Genomic DNA, 18,793 nt, shown 5'->3' on the forward strand with positions numbered 1-18,793 from the left:
GCGGCCCCTGTGGCTCCTTGTTTTCTGACCGTTGCCCACCCAGCTCAGATCTAACTCCCCTAGGCTGTTGCCCTGCTGTCTAAAATGCAAGGGTCCCAAGCTGGCACAGCCCTTCTTTCCCTGGGGCTGTAACAAGCAAGGAGCAAGCTGGGCCTCCGGCGAAGGGCGTGAGAAGATAACTCCCGGCACCTGCCCGGAGCCAAGCGGCAGCCTCCGGGCCAGGGAGGAGGGAGAGGCAGTCTGGTGTAGCAGAAAGAACACAGGCTTCGGGGTCAGGAAGACACAGGCTCAGATTGTGTGACCTAGCACCAGTGACTCAACTTCTCTGGGCCTCAGCTCTTCATCTGTAAAACGGGGATCAGTGAACTGACCCCAGGGTCCTTGTGAGGACCGAATCAGGGCAGTACCGTGTGTGACTCTGAGTTTGGGTTGTCTACACAATCTTTAGCTTTCACCCAAGCCAAAGCAATCTAACACTGATTGCTGGCAGCTCTGCCTGTCGGGCCTCCCGCGCTAGTTCAGTTCTGAAATCCCACTGAGCCCATCTGACGCTTGCTGGTCATTTTTCCCAGAATGTCTTTAGAGGAACATTAGTTCTAGGAGATGCTCTTCAGAAAGGGCTTTGCGGGCACATAAGCTATACGATGCTGAATACTCAAGGTTGGTGTCACAGTGAACATGACAGATGTATAAAATCTTAAAAAAAAAAAAAAGAAAGGACCTCATTCTCTCATTTCTTCCACACCTCCCGCCGACCAAGGGGTGCCAGCAGGTAGGCTCTGGGACAGGTTTCTTTTTTATCTTTTTTTTTTTTTTAAGATTTTATTTATTTATTTGACAGAGAGACAGCGAGAGAGGGAACAAAAGCAAAGGGAGTGTGAGAGGGAGAAGCAGGCTTCCCGCGGAGCAGGGAGCCGGATGTGGGGCTCGATCCTAGGATCCTGGGATCATGACCTGAGCGGGAGGCAGATGCTTAACCGCTGAGCCACCCAGACGCCCTCTGGGACGGGTTTCTTACCTGCACTGGTGTGCGTGGCCCATCTGGTCGGTCAGGATGAAGTAATGGCCGTTCCAGGCCTGCCGGTCCTTGTCCAGAGTGACGTGGGCAATGGTCGTGTTGTACAGCACGTGGAGCCCCAGCCGGTCCGCGAAGTCGCCCAGGTAGCGCACCATGTCGCCCGCGTCGGGGAAGTAGGCGCGGGAATAGTGTCTGAAGAGCAGCCGGGGGTCGTGGCTGAGCAGAGAGTTCCAGTCGTGGCGCAGGTTGAACTCGGCGTTGGCCTTGCCCGTGTGCCGCTTGTTGATGCTGATGAGCTTGCGGTGGCGCGGGTAGCGCGTGAAGAAGCTGCCCGGCCGCGGGGCACGCTCGAACACCGCGTAGTCCCTCCCGGCCCGCTGCAGGAAATAGGCCATCTGCAGTCCCGCGGGCCCGGCGCCCAGGACGCAGTAGTCCCGGTGCCGGGGCGCCGAGGTCTGGACCGGGCGCAGGCACAGAGCCGGGTGCAGGGCGAAGGTCAGGAGCAGCCCCGGCGGGCCCCACAGCCGGGCCACGGCCGAGAGGCCCATCCTGCGGCAGACCACGGATGTGAGGCCTCGCACTCCGATGCCCTCGGGATGATGGGAGAGGGGCAGGGGCTCCCCTGAAGGCTCACCGCTATCTGAGGTCCAGCCAGGACCCGAACCCGAGGGTCTCGGAACTCATTTGCCTGCCTCCATCCTTTCAAGCTCGGATCTGGGGCTCCCCCCAGGAAATTCGAACGCCTCCATCTCCTCCAGGGCCTCGGTTCCCAGGAGCGCCACCCCCCTTGCCACGGTAGTACTAGGGTGGGTGTTCCCCCATTCTTCCCCTAATTTGAGGGGTGCCCAACACCCCTCCCGAGCCCTCCCCAAATCAGACCCTTGAGGGGCAAGTCTCTCTGGCCACGCCCCCGCCCTCCAGACCGAAGGAGGCGTGGCCTGCGGGACCCCGCCCCCTCCAGGTGTCCGGCGCACCGGACTCCTTGATCACGTGACAGGGATGGCCCAGCACACCTGCTGCCACGCGACGCACACTCCTGCAGGCGCGCGCTCTCCGGGGGCCGCTCCCCGCGCGTGCGCGGTGCCCACGCCTGCCCCGCCTGCCTCTCCGCACGGAGCGCGGACCTCCCAGCTGCGCGGGAGACAGTCCGCAGTCGACTGAAGCCGCGCTCCGCCAGCTGGCGCCTCGGCGGCCCCGCCCAGCCAATGGCAGGGGGCGGAGTCACGTGCGCGGCGCGCGGCACGCCGGGAGGGGCGGGGCGCCTGCGGACCTCTGGCTGCGCGGTACAGGGGCGCACGTGCTGCCCGCGGGCTGGAGGGGCGGGCGCCTCTGGGGTTCGAGTCGCGCTGGGGCGCAGGGCTCCTGTGTTGAAGCTGTACCTCTCCACGTGCAGGGGAGGCATGGGAGCTGATGACTTGTGGAGATGAACCTGGTTTATACACTCCACCATTAACGTGGTCACTTATTGGCTACCTAGTTTTGAGGGACTGGAAACCACGTCGAAGTCAGAACAGAAAAAAGCAACTAAGAGGTGTTTGCTACAGTGATTCCAATGTTGTTTGCTAAGGAACGTGCACGACTGGCTGGCTGTCCCACCAAGCAGGAGAGGTAGGCGATTCTGTTTCCCACATTCTGTCGGCACTCGCCAAATGGAGGTTTAGCAGTGATTTGCCTGAGATCAAACGGTTAAGTGGAACCTGGAATTAATCCCCCGCACCCCTCACCCAAATTATGAGCTCCTTCCAAAAGTTTTTTATTCGTGATGTTTTGCATTCTTGGTAATGTTGTAAACAAAGTGACCGATGATAGGCCCCATGTAGACACAAGCTCACTGCTCATGCACAGCAACCGGTATGGCTGCAGTGGAGGGAACGTGAACGGCAGGAGGATGAACTTGAGCCCCCGTTCAGGTGAACCGGATGATCAAGGCTGGCTTTGCACGGGTGGAATGTGGACCCTGCCTTAGATTTACAGGGGCAGAATATATGCTGTTTTGAGAGAGGTACAGGAACCTCCAAGGGGCATTAAGTAGTCCAGTGAGATGGGCCTGAGGGTTCTCATGGGAAGGCAGCCATGCCTGGTGTGGAAAGAACCTGATGGTCTAACTTTGCATGGCTGGAGCTTCTTTTTATTAAAGATTGTCCCTGTGACCTCTCTAGAGAAGTCTTCCCTGACCTCTCAGAACAAAGTATCCACTAAAGAATGCCACTTATCTATTTATAGCCTGTATCTGTATCAGAAAAAATGTTCATAGAGCAGAAATGATCTTATTCATTCTGGTGACCTCAGTGCTTCCTCCAAGATCTGGCATACAGCAAGCCATCAGTAAGCATTTGTTGAGTAAACCGTGAAACCAGACGGGCTATGCAAAGTACCTTACCAAAAGTAAAGTAGAAAGGTCTATTTAGTGGTTGTGAAGATGTGAGAACGGGTGCTAGCAGATCATTAAATACCAGAATTAGTTGCCGGTCTTATTTGGTGAGTAGAGGGAAGTCAGGACTTACAATGTATGGCAGGGCCTTGACAGTAGGCTGACAGGCTGGGGGATGCGGTGAAAGGTTTGAGTCGGGACTAAAGCCATCAGCTTGAGGGCCCCAAGCAGGACGGATAAAAGTAGGGGATAGATAAAATAAATGAAGCATGTGGAAGTTGGTGCAGTTTTGAGGGCCCAAGGCTGAAACTGACTTCCACCTGCCCACTCATCCCAGCTAATTCTGCTGGATTGCATCATGGTCTGCAAGAGGCAGTTTTGTGAGGACCAGGCCCAACTCTGAAACCCCATGGCACTTGTCACAAGACTTTAAGGTTTGCTTTTTAACAATTTACCTGTCTTGAAGACTCCCCAAGAAGCATGTTGCATGCCCTGGCTAACTGTAGCAAAACCAGTGTTTGGTTGCTTTCTGAGGCTCAATTACTATTTTTTAAAGATTTTATTTATTTGAGAGGGATAGCACGAGCAGGGGGAAGGGGAGAGGCAGACAGACAAGCAGACCTCCCACTGAGCTGGGAGCTGGATATGGGACTCGATCCCAGGACCCTGACATCCTGACCTAAGCCAAAGGCAGATGCTTAACTGCCTGAGCCACCCAGGCTCCCCAGATGCTCAATTATTTTGATTAAAGTAGTAACTTCAGGAGTGTTACTCAAAAGGTGAGCCTGTTTCCTCATCAGTACAATGACATCACTTCGACCAGCATTCCAATTTGGATGGGCTCAGATGAAGTATTTATAGAAAGCTTAGTATAATACCTGGCAGGGTAATTACTTCAAACCATCAAGAATAGAACACTGTTCACTTATAAAAAGTACATATCCTAAGCATTCTGTAGCTGATTTATGACACACTGCTTTGAGGGTGCCGGCTTGGGACTCTGTCACCAGCCCAAACCAAGCTTGAAAACAATTTACAGCCCAATGATCACCACCCAGTGGAGCATCCATCAGAATCTTCTGGGGCAGTCTCCTTCATACACAGCACACCCACCTCAACCTTCAAAGACCGTGCCCTGCTTTCCCTTTTACTAGTGATTTGTTTCTAAGGGCAGCAGCTGGGTCTGGCACACGGCCTGCAGGCACCCAGGCCTGTGGAAACGGGCCTCTTTTGGGGACCTCCATAATGTGCCTCACAAGTGACAATCAGCCCCAAGGAAAGGATCATGTCAGGCGGTTCCAAGAACAAAAACATCTGGGACATTCATCCTCTAACAGAAGGGTAAAATGAGTAATGCTCACGGCTGTACCTTACCCTCCCTCTCCCAAGAGCTACTGGGGGTGGGGGAGGGAAGAAAGGCTGCCAATCACAACGGAAGCATGTGACGAAGGTAAGAGACTAAACAGTTATACTTTATTCCACCGTCAAACTTCAGGCAGCAAGAATCAGGCAAGCATTCCATTAAGTATCCAAAGCCCTTCTAGGCTCAGCGGAATTACAAACTCCAGCTTCATGTCACCATCTGGTTTAAGTTTCTTCCTCTGAAAGACACAAAACGTTAGAGAAATGAGCCATGTCACACTGGTGAACTGCTTGTGATTTTTACCACCTCCGCTCGGGAGTTAAGCCTTTCGGATCGTCATGGGGCTAATAGGGATTTCCTTCAGTCGCCAGCTGGTGAATGAAGCAGGAAAGAGGCGGCCTGGAGTCCGTGGAACTAGCCCAGAGCATCTTTTCTTTCACGCCACTGGCTAACCATTCCACTGCCTTCCCCTCTATGCTTCTTACTCAGCCGCTAAAAGGCCCCTCTCGCCCTGGGGCCCTCATGTGATCTAAAGGTTCTTGAAATAGCTCCTGGCGCCAAAATGGAGGCTGCTCCAAAGTCAAGTGTCAGGGAACTCTCAGGAAGTTCTACATCAGGGCTCCAGAGAAGGAGTCCCTCGCTAGCTAAGTCTAGACTTCAGAAAGAGGCCTGCTACACACCTTCCTCCTCCTCCTCCTCCTCCTCTTCATCCTCGTCGTCCTCATCGGAGCTGAACGTGCCGTCGGGCAGGCTGTAGACGCGGATGACCTGCTTGTTGGGGTCCTTGAGGATGAGGTACTTGCCCTCCTCCAGCTTCATGCAGATGTCGATGACGCAGCGCAGGATGCCCCAGGCGTTCTCCACGCTCAGGTTGATCTGGCTGGCAAACTCATTGGGCTTGAACTGCTGCGTGCCCAGGATGACGTGGCGCGAGGAGTCTTTCACGTGGTACCGGGACACGTAACTAGCGGGGAGAGGGGCCTTAGTGGTAGGGGCACAGCAAGACCTGGGGCCAAGGGGCAGTTCTTCCCAAGGGAGAGGGGAGAGGCGAGCCCCGCCCGCAGACCCCTCCCTGCAGCAGATGAATTCAGGACCCCCCCGACACGAATCTCACCCAAGCTTGAGATATTCCGACCCGGCCAGCAAAGCGCAGCACGTCCATCGGGCCAACTTGTAGCTGTTGTTCTTCAGCTCGGTGGCAATGACGGCCCCTCGCTGAGAGTCCAGCTTCTGACGCCAGTCAACGCCGTTACAGTGCTGCGGGAGGCAAGCCCAGGCACAGGAGTGAAGGGGGGGCTCCTACTGCCTGAGGCCTGGGACCTCCTTCAGCGGAGAAGGAACTCCTCCGTGGGACTCGGAAGTGGGGGGATCCGCAGGTAACCCAAGGTAAGACTGTTACCATTAAAACAGCAAAGACACAGCCCCTCCGCGCACAGCATCCCACACAGTGGGCAGCTGGCGAACTGGGACACCTCTTGTCTAGTCCAGGACCCATGCGTGCACAGTGAAACAAGTGCCATGTGAATGGCAGGGGCAAGCGTTCACGTGTGCTGTGTGGGAAGGGAGGGCTCCCTGGACGCAATGCAATGGCTCACCCAGGGGAGGACACTGACAGAGGCTGGAGGTGGCGTGATCTGACAGGCACAGAGGGAAAGGCCACAGGCCAGAGTCTGATCTTATGTGTACACACGTGTAGAGAGATCGTCTTCTCCAACCACCTCTTATATAGAAGTGGGAATTTGGGACCCAGAGTGAAGTGACCGGTTGAAGGTCACACGGCACAGATTCCCAGATTGTCTTGGTTCATGGCAACCAGACACCAAAAAAAATACTGGAGTTAATTAAGTAGTTAGGCCCAAACCATTCAGGGATAGTATGTAAACACATACGTTTCCCTCAAAATCACTCTTGTGAGTTTGCTGTGGCATTTCAAGAGCTTCTCTGCACGGCCGTGCTGCACGATGGGAGCAGTGGTTTGGACAATTAGTTGGCAGAGATCAAGCGACTGGGGGTTGGGGTGGAGGGTGCTAAGGAAGTCAGTTAGGAGACCAGTAAATGCCCAGTAACAGGCATGATCAACAGCGTCCTAAACTGGGGTGAAGATGGCAGAACCGAGGGAGAAGATGGATCGCTCCCGCCAGTACAACAGAAGCATGTGGGGGGGACACGGGGACAGAGGGGCAGGGTGGGCAAGAGAGAGGAGATGCTTGAGGCTGAGCCTAAGGGAGCAGGAGAGAGACAAAGCCAAGTCAGAGGTGATGACAGAAATGAGGACATCGGAGGGAAACGGATTTCGGCAGAAAAACAAAGGAATGGGAGTCCAAGCAGATCTGAGGAATCACTGTTAAGAGTTCAAGGTTGAGGCCTGAGGTAGGCACAATTCTAAGATGAGCCCCGATGGCTCCTACCCTCGTGTGGGTGGAACCTGTGAAGATGAGGAAAGGTCACGCCCACGGTTAGGCATCTTCTATGTCAAAGGCATTCCGCACATGTAATTGAGGCCCCTTAAGACAGGGAGACCACCGGGGTGGGCCTTACCTAACCTTACATCTGGGTGTAAGCCAGATGCGGAGAAGTCAGAGATTGGAAGCACGAGAAGAACTGGCTGCGCGGTTGCTGATTTGAAGACGGAAGGGACCCTCGGGCAAGAAATGTGGGGGACCTCAAGGAGCTGAGAAGCCCCAGCTGACAGCTGGCACAAGAACGGGGGTGCTCAGCCCCACAACAGCAAGGAACTCTGAAATTACGCTAACTAGAATGGGCCTGGAAGTTTCTTCCAGAACCTTCAGATTCATTTTAAGCCTTTAATTGGTTACGGAACAAAAGACAACGAATACGAAGCTGTACAGAAGAGTAACCGACGAACAGAGCCATGTAGGGGCTGACCTGACAGAAGGCTCCCCCAGAGCTCACGAAGGACGGGAGCCAGCAGAGAACACAAGCGAAGGGAGTGAAGAAACGTACAGGACTAGAGTCAGGTAGCAGCACAGAGCGCAAGGCCACAGAGCTACAGTGACACCGAACGCTATTGGGAGGCCCGGCAGAAAGTCTAAGAGGCGGCCAGCGGCCCCAGAGCTGAGCTCGAAGAAAGGCTTCTGGTGTGCTCCTTCATCAGGTGACCGAGGCTAAGGGACACGTGGGGAGTGGGAAGCAGCAGCGGTAAATGCGATCCCGGAGGATCTAATGAAGGCAGAGCAAAACGGCCCACAGACTCCATATCTCCTTAGACCCTGTTCAACGTGCGCCTGAGCTGTCCTTCCCACGGAGGACCCTTTATTCGGTACAGCGGCGCCCGGGAGCACTGCCCCCCTGCAGCCAAGTCAGGCACGGAAGCCCCAGCAGCTTCAGAGAGGGGAGCAGCCCAACAATCACGGATCACCAGCATGAGAGGGAAGCAGAAAGAGGAAAGATGAAGGAAGCCCATTTCTTTCAAGAGGCCTCCTGAAGAGCCAAATCTTCGCTGATCTGAGAATCTCGGAGTTCAAGAAGGGAAGGAGTTGGAAGAAGAAATCAGAAGGCTGGAGAGAAGGCAGTGGCTGCTCTAAATGAAACAGTTGATCAAAAAAAGAGCTCTGGGGCTTACAGGACACCTGCCAACCTAGACGATGAGATCAAAACCAGACGCTCGCAGAGACCAGGAGCCCACGGGAGGGTAGAGGGGACAGAGAGGGAGAAAGTCCTGTGGGGAGGTAGTTACGACCGGTTTCTCGTGCAGAAGAGTTCTTAAGCCTTAACCACGTTCTACACACACACACACACACACACACACACACACACACACACACACGCACACGATCTTTCTCACTGAGGAACTAGGGGAGGAGAAACTCTGAAGCCCCAAAAAAACCCACATCTTGGTAGCCGTGTAAGTGATGTGGGGGGACACGAGACCGAGGCTCACAAAGGCTAGCCAGGAACAGCACGGCCCACAGGAACCACACACAGGGAGACCAAGCATGCCTCACCCTAGAATCCCACTCGTTGAGGGTCTTGATGTTGATGAAGGACACTTCCCCGTTGGCTCCAGTCATGACACCGTCATGCTCACAACGGACAATAAGGTCAATGTCGTCTCCAAGCTTCCACCTGCGGTACCTGCAGCGAACACGGAGCTTGTCTGGTCACTGGAGACACCGGATTTTAGAGAGGCCGCCCAACCCAGGTGGCTGACATACCGGTAGGCGACAGAGGCGACTTCATTCTTGTCCATGTCATCCTCCACGAACGGGTTTGGGTTGGGGAAGTTGTATCTTTCCTTCCCCTGCCAACAGACAGAGGCGTTACGAGGCAGCGAGCACTTGCGGCTGAGCCCATGGGCCAGACCCCGCACTCGGCTTAGTTACGGCCCTGGCTGGCTCCCTGTAGCCCACGGGGGTGGTGGTGGTGGGCGGTGTTTACCCCCCCACCTCGAGCATGAACCCCGACAGATCCCGAGTGCCTGCCTGTGCCATCTGTGTGCTTCGTGTGTCTGAATTAGCAGCCATGCCCTCCCCCCGCCGTTTCACTTTTCTAGAGCACATGCCACCACTAGTCACAACACAGGTTTATTTACTTTACTGTCTTCTCCTCCATTAGAATGAAGCCTCCTAAGGGCAAGAACTTTGCTCACTGCTAGATCTCCAGCACCTCAACAGTGTATTTGTATAAGACACCATATTTGTCACAACAGTTGAAGGAATCTACACAACCTGTCTGGCTGAGACAAGTATTCTTAGTACTCTAACCTCACACAGAAGAACCGTACACCACAAAGCTCTGAAGTGGTGGGTCGAGGGTTCAGTCGGGCAGCCTGACCTCAAAGCCCCAGCTTGGAGCTCCTCTGTGACAGGCAGGGACCCCGTCTGCCCTGCTCAGTCCCACCACCCCAGAGCCTACAACACAGCAGAGGTTCCAGAAACAGAGGTTGACAGAACAGAAACTGGTGCCCAGAGGCTCTCACCGCCTCACCATTCTCAAGCACTGCTGGGAGAAGTTATGGTTGATGTAGGTCGCTTCCATGGCCAAGTTGCGGGGCGAATTGAAGGAATTGCCTTCATCTTGTGGGGGTTCATTGGCGGTCTCACTCACTGTCAGGAGGTCTGCAAAAGCGGCGGCATGGTCACCCACCCACGAAACTGAGCCATCGACAACGTGCCTGGCACTGCAGGGAGGGACACAGGCCCGTCCTCCCAAGAACCACCATCTGCCAAGCCGGCTCTCCCGAGTGTGGGGCACAGAGGGGAGGAAGCGCGGGGTGCTGCTGGGTAACTTCGGATCCTCTCCAGCATTAAATTCAAGCACATCGTAAGAAACCGATCCCCTTTCAATCTTTTTGGGTTCCTCAAGAGAGTGTCTGATTTTGTCAGCTTTTTAGCAAAGAGAAGGCCCTAAGCCTCAGGTATGGAATCACATCGTTCGGTCTCACTGCTATAATGTCCTAGTGACCTGGTTTCCCTTCATGGTGTGTGTACACACATTTGTAAGGTACAAACACGTGCAAGTGTAGTTTTCCCATTATAAATACACTGAAGGAAAACATGGAATTAATTTAAAGAAAAATACGAAACACGTGGTAAAGGTGGTATGGTGTGTTGGCAGAAGGCAGCAAGGTGCCGTTCAAAGGAGTAACATCTGCAAGCACGGTACTGGGGCCCTGGGAGGGCTCAGAACGCCGGCGCCTCAAGGACGTACTGCAGCGACAGGCCTTCCCTTCTCCAGGTCCCTGAGCAGGTCGGGGGGGGGGGGGATGCAGCCACGACTATCAGTGCCTGCGGGGAGACGCTTCCCGCCCACTCTCTAGTCCCAGGGAATTGCCGCGAACCAGCACAACACCCAACACCTTTGTGCTGCTCCCAGACAGGCTTCTTACCAAAGTCAGAGTTGTCCCTCTTGTCAAAGAAGAGCTTGGACCCGACTCTCTGCACAACAATGTCCCAGGAATACACGGAGCGGGTGCAGCTCATGAGGGTGGCTAGAATGGCATCAGTGGCAAACACGTTCCCCTGAGTTTTTGCCAGCTGCAAAGACGACAAGGAGAACAAGGTCTAAGTGCCCATCTGCACGGAGAACTCCCCCGCAGGGAGCTTTCACGCCCTCACGTACACGCGCACGCCCCTCTAGCTGTCTGACGGGTGAGTCTGCAGCACACCGGCCCGCGAGCTCCCGCTGGCAGGCACCAGCCTGGCACACGAGGGCCTGCAGCTCTCCGGGCACTCGCTACATTCCGGGACGGCGCCTCGCAATGCTTTCGTCCTCACCCCGTGGCTTGTGGGAAGCACCTTCAACCCGCTTCAGAGGTAAGGCAAGGAGGCCTCAGGGAGGTAGAGTGAGGAGGCACGGCGGTGTGGGACATAAGCCCAGCTCGGCTCCCCGCCAGTATTCCAGCGTAGCCAGCGCGCTGCCCGTATTCCCCTCTGACCCTCTCCCGTTCAGAGCATTGTATCTAAAGGGGTTCCCGAGCACAGCCTGATTCACACGTATGCCCGCGTGCTGTTCCTCCTGCGGCCTCCGTGGCGGAAGCCGGCAGCGCTCCTCCCGGGGCCCACCTTTCGGATGACGGGGTCGTCGGTGGTGGTGACGGTGTGGAAGATGCGCTTGATGCTCCGCAGCGGCTTCTCGCTCCTCGTGGTGATGCGGTCGAAGGCTTTATCGTAGTACTCCAGGGCCCCACAGCACTCGCTGCGGGAGCGGGCAAGACACGCGAAACAAACGGGAAGGTCAGCTTAAAAAAGAAAACACGCCACGGAGGGGGCGCCTGGGGGGCTCAGTCGGCTGATCATCTGACTCTTCGGCTCAGGTCCTGCTCTCAGGGTGGTGAGAACAGGCCCCACATCAGGCTCTGCCCTCAGCGGGGAGTCAAAAGTCCGCTTGAGATTCTCTCCCTCTCCTTCTGGCCCTCCCCCTGCTTGTGTGCTTTCTCTAATAAATCAATCAATCTTAAAAAAAAAAAAAAAAAAAGCCATGGAATCCAAAGTCTTATCCAGAAATCCAATAAATAAGAGAAGAGAGAGTTTTTGGGGCGCCTGGGTGGCACAGCGGTTAAGCATCTGCCTTCGGCTCAGGGCGTGATCCTGGCTCGAGCCCCACATCAGGCTCCTCTGCTATGAGCCTGCTTCTTCCTCTTCCACTCCCCCTGCTTGTGTACCCTCTCTCGCTGGCTGTCTCTCTCTCTGTCAAATGAATAAATAAAATCTTTAAAAAAAAAAAAAAAGAGGAGAGAGTTTTTATGACGAGAACAGGAGAGACAAGCTCTCCGAGTTCACCTAGGTCCCTGTCCCCTAAGCTCCGGATATGGGTCCATAGAACAGTATGAACACAACTGATTGACTCAAATTCCCCCTTTTAATGACAGGGAGACTGAGGCCAAGACAGGGACATGGGTAGTCCCAGAAGCTTCCAGTTGCATGGACTTCTGGCCTGGCGCTCTGGCCCCCACTGACTGACTTCCGTCTACTACCTGAGGTCAACAGCTCTTTGTAACGTCAGGAAAAGCTTTGCTTCTGATGAACTACGGTCTTTCTCTTCCTGCCAAGAGCCACGCAACTTGCTGGTCCACACACAGAAGCGCGTGGCGGACGGTAGCCAGAGAAGCCACTTACATGTCCTGTGGCTCCGACACTTCCAAGTAGCGCATCTTCATCAGCTGAGGAAAGTCCATCTCCTCCTTCACCTCCCAGTCACTGCGCACTTCCACCGAAGAGTCTCGGGGTTTCTGCGGTGCAAAACCAGGGGAGAGAAAAGAATTACAGCCAGCACGTAACAGCAAAAGGCGGGTTAACAGTGTGAAGGGCTTTTAGTCACTAAATCTCTCCGGAACATCCGCCACGTGCTGGCTGCTTTGTAAGACAGCATCCCTGACTCTCTGGAGTTTACAATCTAGAAGAGGACTGAAGGAGTCAAGAGGTCAAAACCCACCAGAAATTTTACTCCCAGGTGATGTCGGCACCCAGGACACACCAGCTCTTTCACAGGTACATATTTTATAAAGAAGCTCTAGCAGCTTCTTATATTTCTTGCAGGGTGTTAGCAGAGCAAGCATCGCATCCAGCAAAATCTAACCGCTGCCAACCGAGTCTGTCTCCTGCTTACACGCGTTTCCGTTCTCACGGCGTCCCCACAAGCACCTGCACACAAACATTGATGGCAGCATCTTTTCTAACAGCAGCAAGTGGAAACCACCCAGGCACCCATGTACCACTGAACGGACAACAAAACGTGGTATATCCACACAAGATTCCGCAATAAGGAGGTACTGAACACACCACAAGGCGGATGAACCGTGAAAACATGTTCAGTGAAAGGGGCCAGACACAAAAGACCACGTGTTGTAGGAGTCTATTTATATGAAATGTTTAGAAGAGGCAAATCCAGAGACAGAAGAGACTGGTAGTAGCCGAGGGCTAGGGAGAGAGAACAAGGGCTGACTGCTGAAGGGTATGGGGTTCTTTTCAGAATGAGGAGAATGTTCTGGAACTGGCTGTGATAATGCAGGCCCGTATCCATGAATGTACCAAGAACCACTGAACTGTACACTTTAAATGGGTGGGTTGTATATTATGTGAAGATTTTAATAAAGCACTTGTAAAACCAAATAAGCAAAAGTGAATTTCTAGATAGAACTCTGGTGTGGATACACTACCTGTGACTTTTGGTCCCACTTCTGCCTCACTCCGAATTGTTTCTGAAATTTTTTCTGCAGTCGTATGCGCTCTCTAGAAAGACAAGAAGATTGTGCTTTTGGTGCAGATCCTTAGGTCAGTGGCGTTTCGAAGGGCAGAAGCTGCCATTCTCTTCTGCTAAACTGCATCACTGACTTCTTAGAACTAAGAAAACAGGGGCTTCGTGAAAAAGAGCAGACCAAAAGAGTGCATGCTCAGGTGCTGCTAAGAGACACACTGCCCCCACACCGACCAGGTGGGTTCCACTCCCCCTCCAGAGAGGCCACCGGCAGCCTCAGCCCGGCAGGGCTGCTGCACGACACAGCCCCCAGCGCCCTGTGTGAAGGAGGCAGACCCGAGCTGAGGGAAGCCCCAGAGCTCTTCTTACCTGCCCTCGTTTCCTCCCAGTGCCTGGCCGCTGCCAAGTACCTTCCCACCCCGCTATCTGCCAATGGTGGCCCTTGGAGAATGAGGGCAGGCCCAACAGTGGCTTCGCTGGCGTCAGGAAGGTTTTTGTTTTTGTTTGTAATGCTGGGGAAGACAACCGTCCTCCTGCTTTGGCCCAGTGATTTCAGAGTACGCTCAGTCCTGGAAGGGTTCCTCGTTCCAGGAGGACAGGAAACCTCACCTCTCTTTCTGCTTGGCGCTCTTAGGCAGGGTCTGCAGGTTGAATTGCAACATGTTCCGTCGATCTTTGTCTCTGCGGAGGTTCCGCTGGGAATTAAGAAAAAACACCCACGTTAAAATCCTGGGGATCTGACGGACGATAGGCAGCGCTTAATGGGAGATCTTTACTTGGAATTCGCATAGACGTATGTTCACGTTTTTTATTGAAGTTTATGGGCTCCTATTAGAGTTGCAGTTTGCCTCTTTATGTAGTAAGATGTAGCCCGACTGGACCATCTGCTTAATAAAGCCTGCACACAGCGATTAAATGAGGCAACAGGCACCTTTTTACCTGACGCAGACACCCCCTCTTGGCACAGATGCACAATGTCTTAGCCTACCACAAAAACCTCAACTATTTAAATTCATCTCTGGACCCAGTATAAGTTTACTTTAGCACAATGTGTCACTGGTCAGCTACCTGGAAGTCACTGAAGACCTATGAAAATGCACTTTCATCAATACGCACAAGGTAGCATTTTTAGCAGGTGGCAGCCAATGGTAATGGCCCCTAGATGGTCAGATTGCTGGCTCTTGGCCTACCTGTGCAAATCGCATCCGATTCCGCTGGTAGGCGGTCTTCTGTGTGCGCGCCGTGTCCACCAGCTGGAAACTAGTTTCGTCCTCCTCGTGGAAATAAGCATACTGACTTCCACCGCCAAACTGAGAGGAGTACTTATCTGCAGGCAGAGGCAGTGATGTGTAACAGCTTCTACCTAAAGACTTTACACACAGGCTGGTCTAAAGCCCTGCTACTTAAAGTGTGCTCTCTGGACCCTTAACAGAAGTGCATGCTGACAGACTCACCCAGATTCACTAAATCAGGATCAGCGTTTTAAGATCCCTAAGTGATTCATGTGCACATTCAAGTTTGAATAGCTCTGGTCTAAAGAACTTTCTAAGTCAAGACAGAGTCGGAGGACCTCAAGGCCATTTCACACCCTGCCTTACTCGGTAAGAACAGGAGTTAAGATTTACTCTCCCAGAAGGAACAAACGTGGGGCGTGCATTATGCAAACGGGCAACCATCTGTATCATCTGGTACCCAAAGCAGACAAGTCTAATGGGTCACGATATGCTTTCTGCTGACCTCAGCCTCAGATAATCTTTTTTTTTTTTTTTAAGATTTTATTTGTCAGAGAGAGAGGGCATGCACATAAGCAGGGGGAGCAGAAGGAGAAGCAGGCTCCCCAATGAGCAAGAAGCCCTATGTGGGACTCAATCCCAGGGCCCTGGGATCACAACCTGAGCCAAAGGCAGACACTTGACTGACTAAGCAATCCAGGCGTCCAACCTCAGATAATCTTAACTTAGTATTCCAAGTAGTCACTTCCAAGAATCTCAACTGGCACAGAAGAAAACCCAACCCATTTATTGTATCAAGATCTTAAAATCTGGGGTCCACTGATTGTCTTCCCAGGTTCAGTAAACCCCAGGCACTGGAGTGCAAAATGGGAATGAAGTCAATGGATCTATGAAAAGGTTGGTGGTGCCCTAAAAGTGGAAGGGAAAAAAAAATCTCACTATAACCTATTAAACCTATTTAATAAGCAGTCTAAGTTCTGCGGCCATAAAAAAGAAAAAGATACTGTCTAGAGTTTAGACTATGACCCTAAAAACTATGAATTATCATCATCATTTTGTTCCTGTTCTAGAATGCTTTTGGATGGAGCTTACTAGAAAAAGTAACAATCCTCCCAAGGCCCTTGTCTGGGCAGTCAGTTGAACACTTACTCGTGTACCTCTTATCTTGGTATGTGGCACCTGTCCAGTCTGCAACCTGTCAGAGCAACAAGGGAAGAGCACACAGGTCAATCAGACACGTTTCTGCTGACCCAGAAACCCCCGTAAGTGAAGATACCGTCTGGGAAAAACCAAAGGAGGACTGGCTCACAAGGCCTTTGTAAGTGCCCAGTTCTCCTAGGACTATTGGAAGTACCCAGGCATTCTAGCCTTCCCCAGCTGGTGTCCTTATAAGGAACACAGGAGTTATGCTTTTGAGAGAATAAACTTGGAATGAACTAATGGAGGGTAGCAGCCACAGCTTAAAAGATTCACTCTCACCAACAGGCAAGTACCTTTCCTAGCCGATCTCCTTTGCTGAACGGCTGGTAGGGCATATCCCGAAACTGCTCGGGCACCGCACAGGGACCCCAGCCTGAGGGGTTGTCCTGGATCACGGGGGTCATGAACTTTGCCATCTTCTAAAACCTTAAAAATACAAATAATGTGAGCAGCTTAAAGGCCTCCAAGTACAAAGAGCCTTCCATTGAGGTGAGCTAAGACATAATGATAAAATTCAAAAGGCAACACACAAAATGGAACACTCAACTGTTGAGCTCCTACTAACTCAATCTGTTTCCTCGTAGATAATACTGTGAATACTTAAAACTCAGAAGACCACTAACAAAACTGATCTACTGTATTGCACTGATTCCATGACACCCACTTTCCCTACTATTTCGTCTTTGAAATGAGGCTGCACCTCATGCTTGATCGGTTGTCTTATTTTAATTGACAGTTTGTCTTTCTTAGTGCTACATAACATAGTGGTGCCTCTTAAACTCAGTGGTGTCTCAGGTTTGATGGAATGCAGTAACCTTTTCTCAAGTTTAATAACCGTGTTCTAGTTCTCAGAAAAACCTTCACCAAGGCATACAATTCGTAGCTTCCCTAAGTCTCAGGGTTTTCATTTGTAAAATGAGTAAGACCCTTGTTTAATTCATAGCACAAGATCATTGCAAAACACTTGGTAGTTACACATATGAAAACGCTTCCATTTTAAGATACTACACAATTACAACTGGGACTTGCATAAAATGCGTTTACACAGAGCGCTGAGAAAAAAGAGCCCATAAGTATAGCCTGATATTTAACTTTTCTTTCTTGTTTTTCTGATTTTCTGTCATCAATGCAAATCCTTATGCAGAACAAGTGGGCACAGAGCCAAGCAAAAAGCCTGTCAGAAAGCTGAGGTTACCCTAAACCTTAGGTTGTAAAAGCGGCCATATGTCACATGTTTGTAAATATTATGAATACCAGTCAATGTTCTTGCGTTTACCCTGCCTAAACTCAGTGGATGCGCCCAACAATCCTGGGGTAGCTTCTAGTATCATCCCCACTTTTCAGATCAGAAAATTGAAGCACAGAGAAACTAAGAAATTGTTCAAATTTGCAATGCTAGCTGATGAAGAAGATTTGAACCAAAGCAGTGTGGCTGGGATCCACACTCTGCGTAATGCTGTAGCTCCTCTCAAGCAGGTCTTTTTGCCTGACAGTTCCTATCAAAACCTGAGGCACTTATCATCCATCGTAATCCTCAGGGGTGCTCCCAGAGGAAAATTCATTGCACAAGTATTTCTGGAGCCGGGAGAGTAATCAAAGCGCACAGGCATAGTGATCGTATGAAGTTCTCAGTGTTCCATGATGGGGAGAGATTCAGGCTTCCTACAGAAGTGACAGCGGGGTGACAGCAACGGGGAACATACCCGAGAGCTTCATCCTCCGACTCTCAACTTAAGCTACACTACAGGAAGAGCATTGAGAGGAGTGGCAGCTTCAAGAAAACGCTCGTTAAAATGAATATTTATTGAGCTCCGACAGTGTGTCACACAGTGCTAAGTTAGTGAACAGCACTAACTCCCCCACACCCCCATTTTAGAGATTAAAAATTTGCAGCTTGGCCAATTAAGCTGTTGCTCCGCCTACTGTTTCCACAGAGAGTTGATTTCCAGGGTTGTCTGCCGTAAGTCCAGCATTCCTCCCATTATGTTATAGCTGGGCAGCAGCCTGAAGAAATGGGGTTATAGACCATACCTAGTAACCCAGTAACAATATTCCAAAACGTGTTAAAAAAAATCTAGTCATTCTGCCACAGTTCAAGATGGAAACAGACCCAAGGCTCCAGCGGGTGGGAGGAAGTCCCCCGGCTTCAACACAAGTAAAATAAGAATGAGCACAACGGAACCAGAAGCAGAAACAGCCGGCCGTTGTATCGGAGTGACAGCTGTATCGCTGACAGGGGCGGGGTGGGGAGGCACCCCAGGGCACTCAGAAGGAGCCCTGTGGCTGGCGGGCCATGGTGTTGTGTAGATTATCCAGGCCACTACAGATCAGACGCCATCAGTCCTGGAGGAGAGAGTTTCAGATCAGAGATGAAACCTATGCCCCCACAGCTGTCCATTTCACAGAAAAGGAAAGAAAACCTTTGGACTGTGAACTCCTCAGAGCAAGGTCGAACATTGCTCAGCTTGGAACCCCCCAATACCTCCTTCACAGAAACTCAGGGAGCCCCTGGCCACTTTGAAGACCCCGAGACCCAACGCGGCTAAGAGATATTATCAAAGTCGCTCAGTCCGTGGCCGCAAAGCGGAGCCTAAAGCCAGGGGACCTCACCCACAAGGCCGTGCCCCGCATCCCTAAGTGTGTCGGGCCTGGGGTCCCCGAAGGTGGATTCCTGCCCCGCCCAGCGGAGGGGCAGAGGCGGCCGGAGACGTACGGGAGGTCTCTTCCGGGAGGCCTCCGAAGGCCAGGCCCAGCCCAAGCCAGTTCCAGAAATCCATGGAACCCTATGGAACACTCCACTCACCTGTAAAGGCCTCTGCCGACCCCGATGGCGAGAGATGGTCCGGGTCGGAGACGGCACAACCAGCTTCCCTCCGAAGAACAGGGAAAAGGAGAAAAGATGCGCGCGCACAGGCCGGCGCCGTAAACACAATCGGCGCTGTCGTAAACTGCCC

At 52.5% G+C, this 18,793-nt stretch overlaps 2 protein-coding genes across 3 annotated transcripts in view; both read right to left on the reverse strand.

Annotated features, from left to right (window-relative positions):
* The window catches only part of FOXRED2 (FAD dependent oxidoreductase domain containing 2), an 18,126-nt gene extending 15,927 nt beyond the window's left edge, over positions 1-2,199 (reverse strand). Inside the window, exon 1 of one of the 2 annotated variants that reach the window (XM_040637474.1) lies at positions 1,586-2,199. Coding sequence is in view for 1 of the 2 variants with exons in the window: in XM_008705756.2 (XP_008703978.2) it covers positions 1,019-1,566 (548 nt within the window). In the remaining variant the exon portion in view is untranslated. Of the gene's footprint in view, positions 1-1,018 lie in introns of both variants that reach the window. The other variant, XM_008705756.2, reaches the window with a different exon arrangement.
* A 2,641-nt stretch (positions 2,200-4,840) lies between these two features.
* Positions 4,841-18,778, reverse strand: EIF3D (eukaryotic translation initiation factor 3 subunit D). The gene is made up of 15 exons (XM_008705596.2): positions 18,643-18,778; positions 16,133-16,265; positions 15,789-15,834; positions 14,598-14,734; positions 14,017-14,102; positions 13,370-13,442; positions 12,330-12,442; positions 11,277-11,409; positions 10,601-10,748; positions 9,700-9,830; positions 8,928-9,013; positions 8,718-8,847; positions 5,867-6,009; positions 5,433-5,716; positions 4,841-4,990 (listed from the first exon to the last, which is right to left on the reverse strand). The coding sequence occupies exons 2-15, from the start codon at positions 16,253-16,255 to the stop codon at positions 4,977-4,979; spliced, it is 1,647 nt and encodes a 548-aa protein (XP_008703818.1). The 5' UTR covers positions 16,256-16,265; positions 18,643-18,778; the 3' UTR covers positions 4,841-4,976.
* Positions 18,779-18,793: the final 15 nt, after the last annotated feature.

The sequence above is a fragment of the Ursus maritimus genome, unplaced genomic scaffold, assembly GCF_017311325.1.
Source record: "Ursus maritimus isolate PB19 unplaced genomic scaffold, ASM1731132v1 scaffold_21, whole genome shotgun sequence".
Taxonomy (NCBI): Eukaryota; Metazoa; Chordata; class Mammalia; order Carnivora; family Ursidae; genus Ursus; species Ursus maritimus.

What these genes read in the sequence shown, in the direction of transcription:
- EIF3D (XM_008705596.2), bottom strand. Translation starts at nt 16,255, where the DNA reads ATGGCAAAGTTCATGACCCCCGTGATCCAGGACAACCCCTCAGGCTGG. An exon ending in AGCGCCAAGCAGAAAGAGAG is followed by an intron (nt 13,443 to 14,016) that starts GTGAGGTTTCCT and finishes TTGTCTTTCTAG; the next exon opens with AGAGCGCATACGACTGCAGA. An exon ending in GTCGCCTCTGTCGCCTACCG is followed by an intron (nt 8,848 to 8,927) that starts GTATGTCAGCCA and finishes TGTTCGCTGCAG; the next exon opens with GTACCGCAGGTGGAAGCTTG.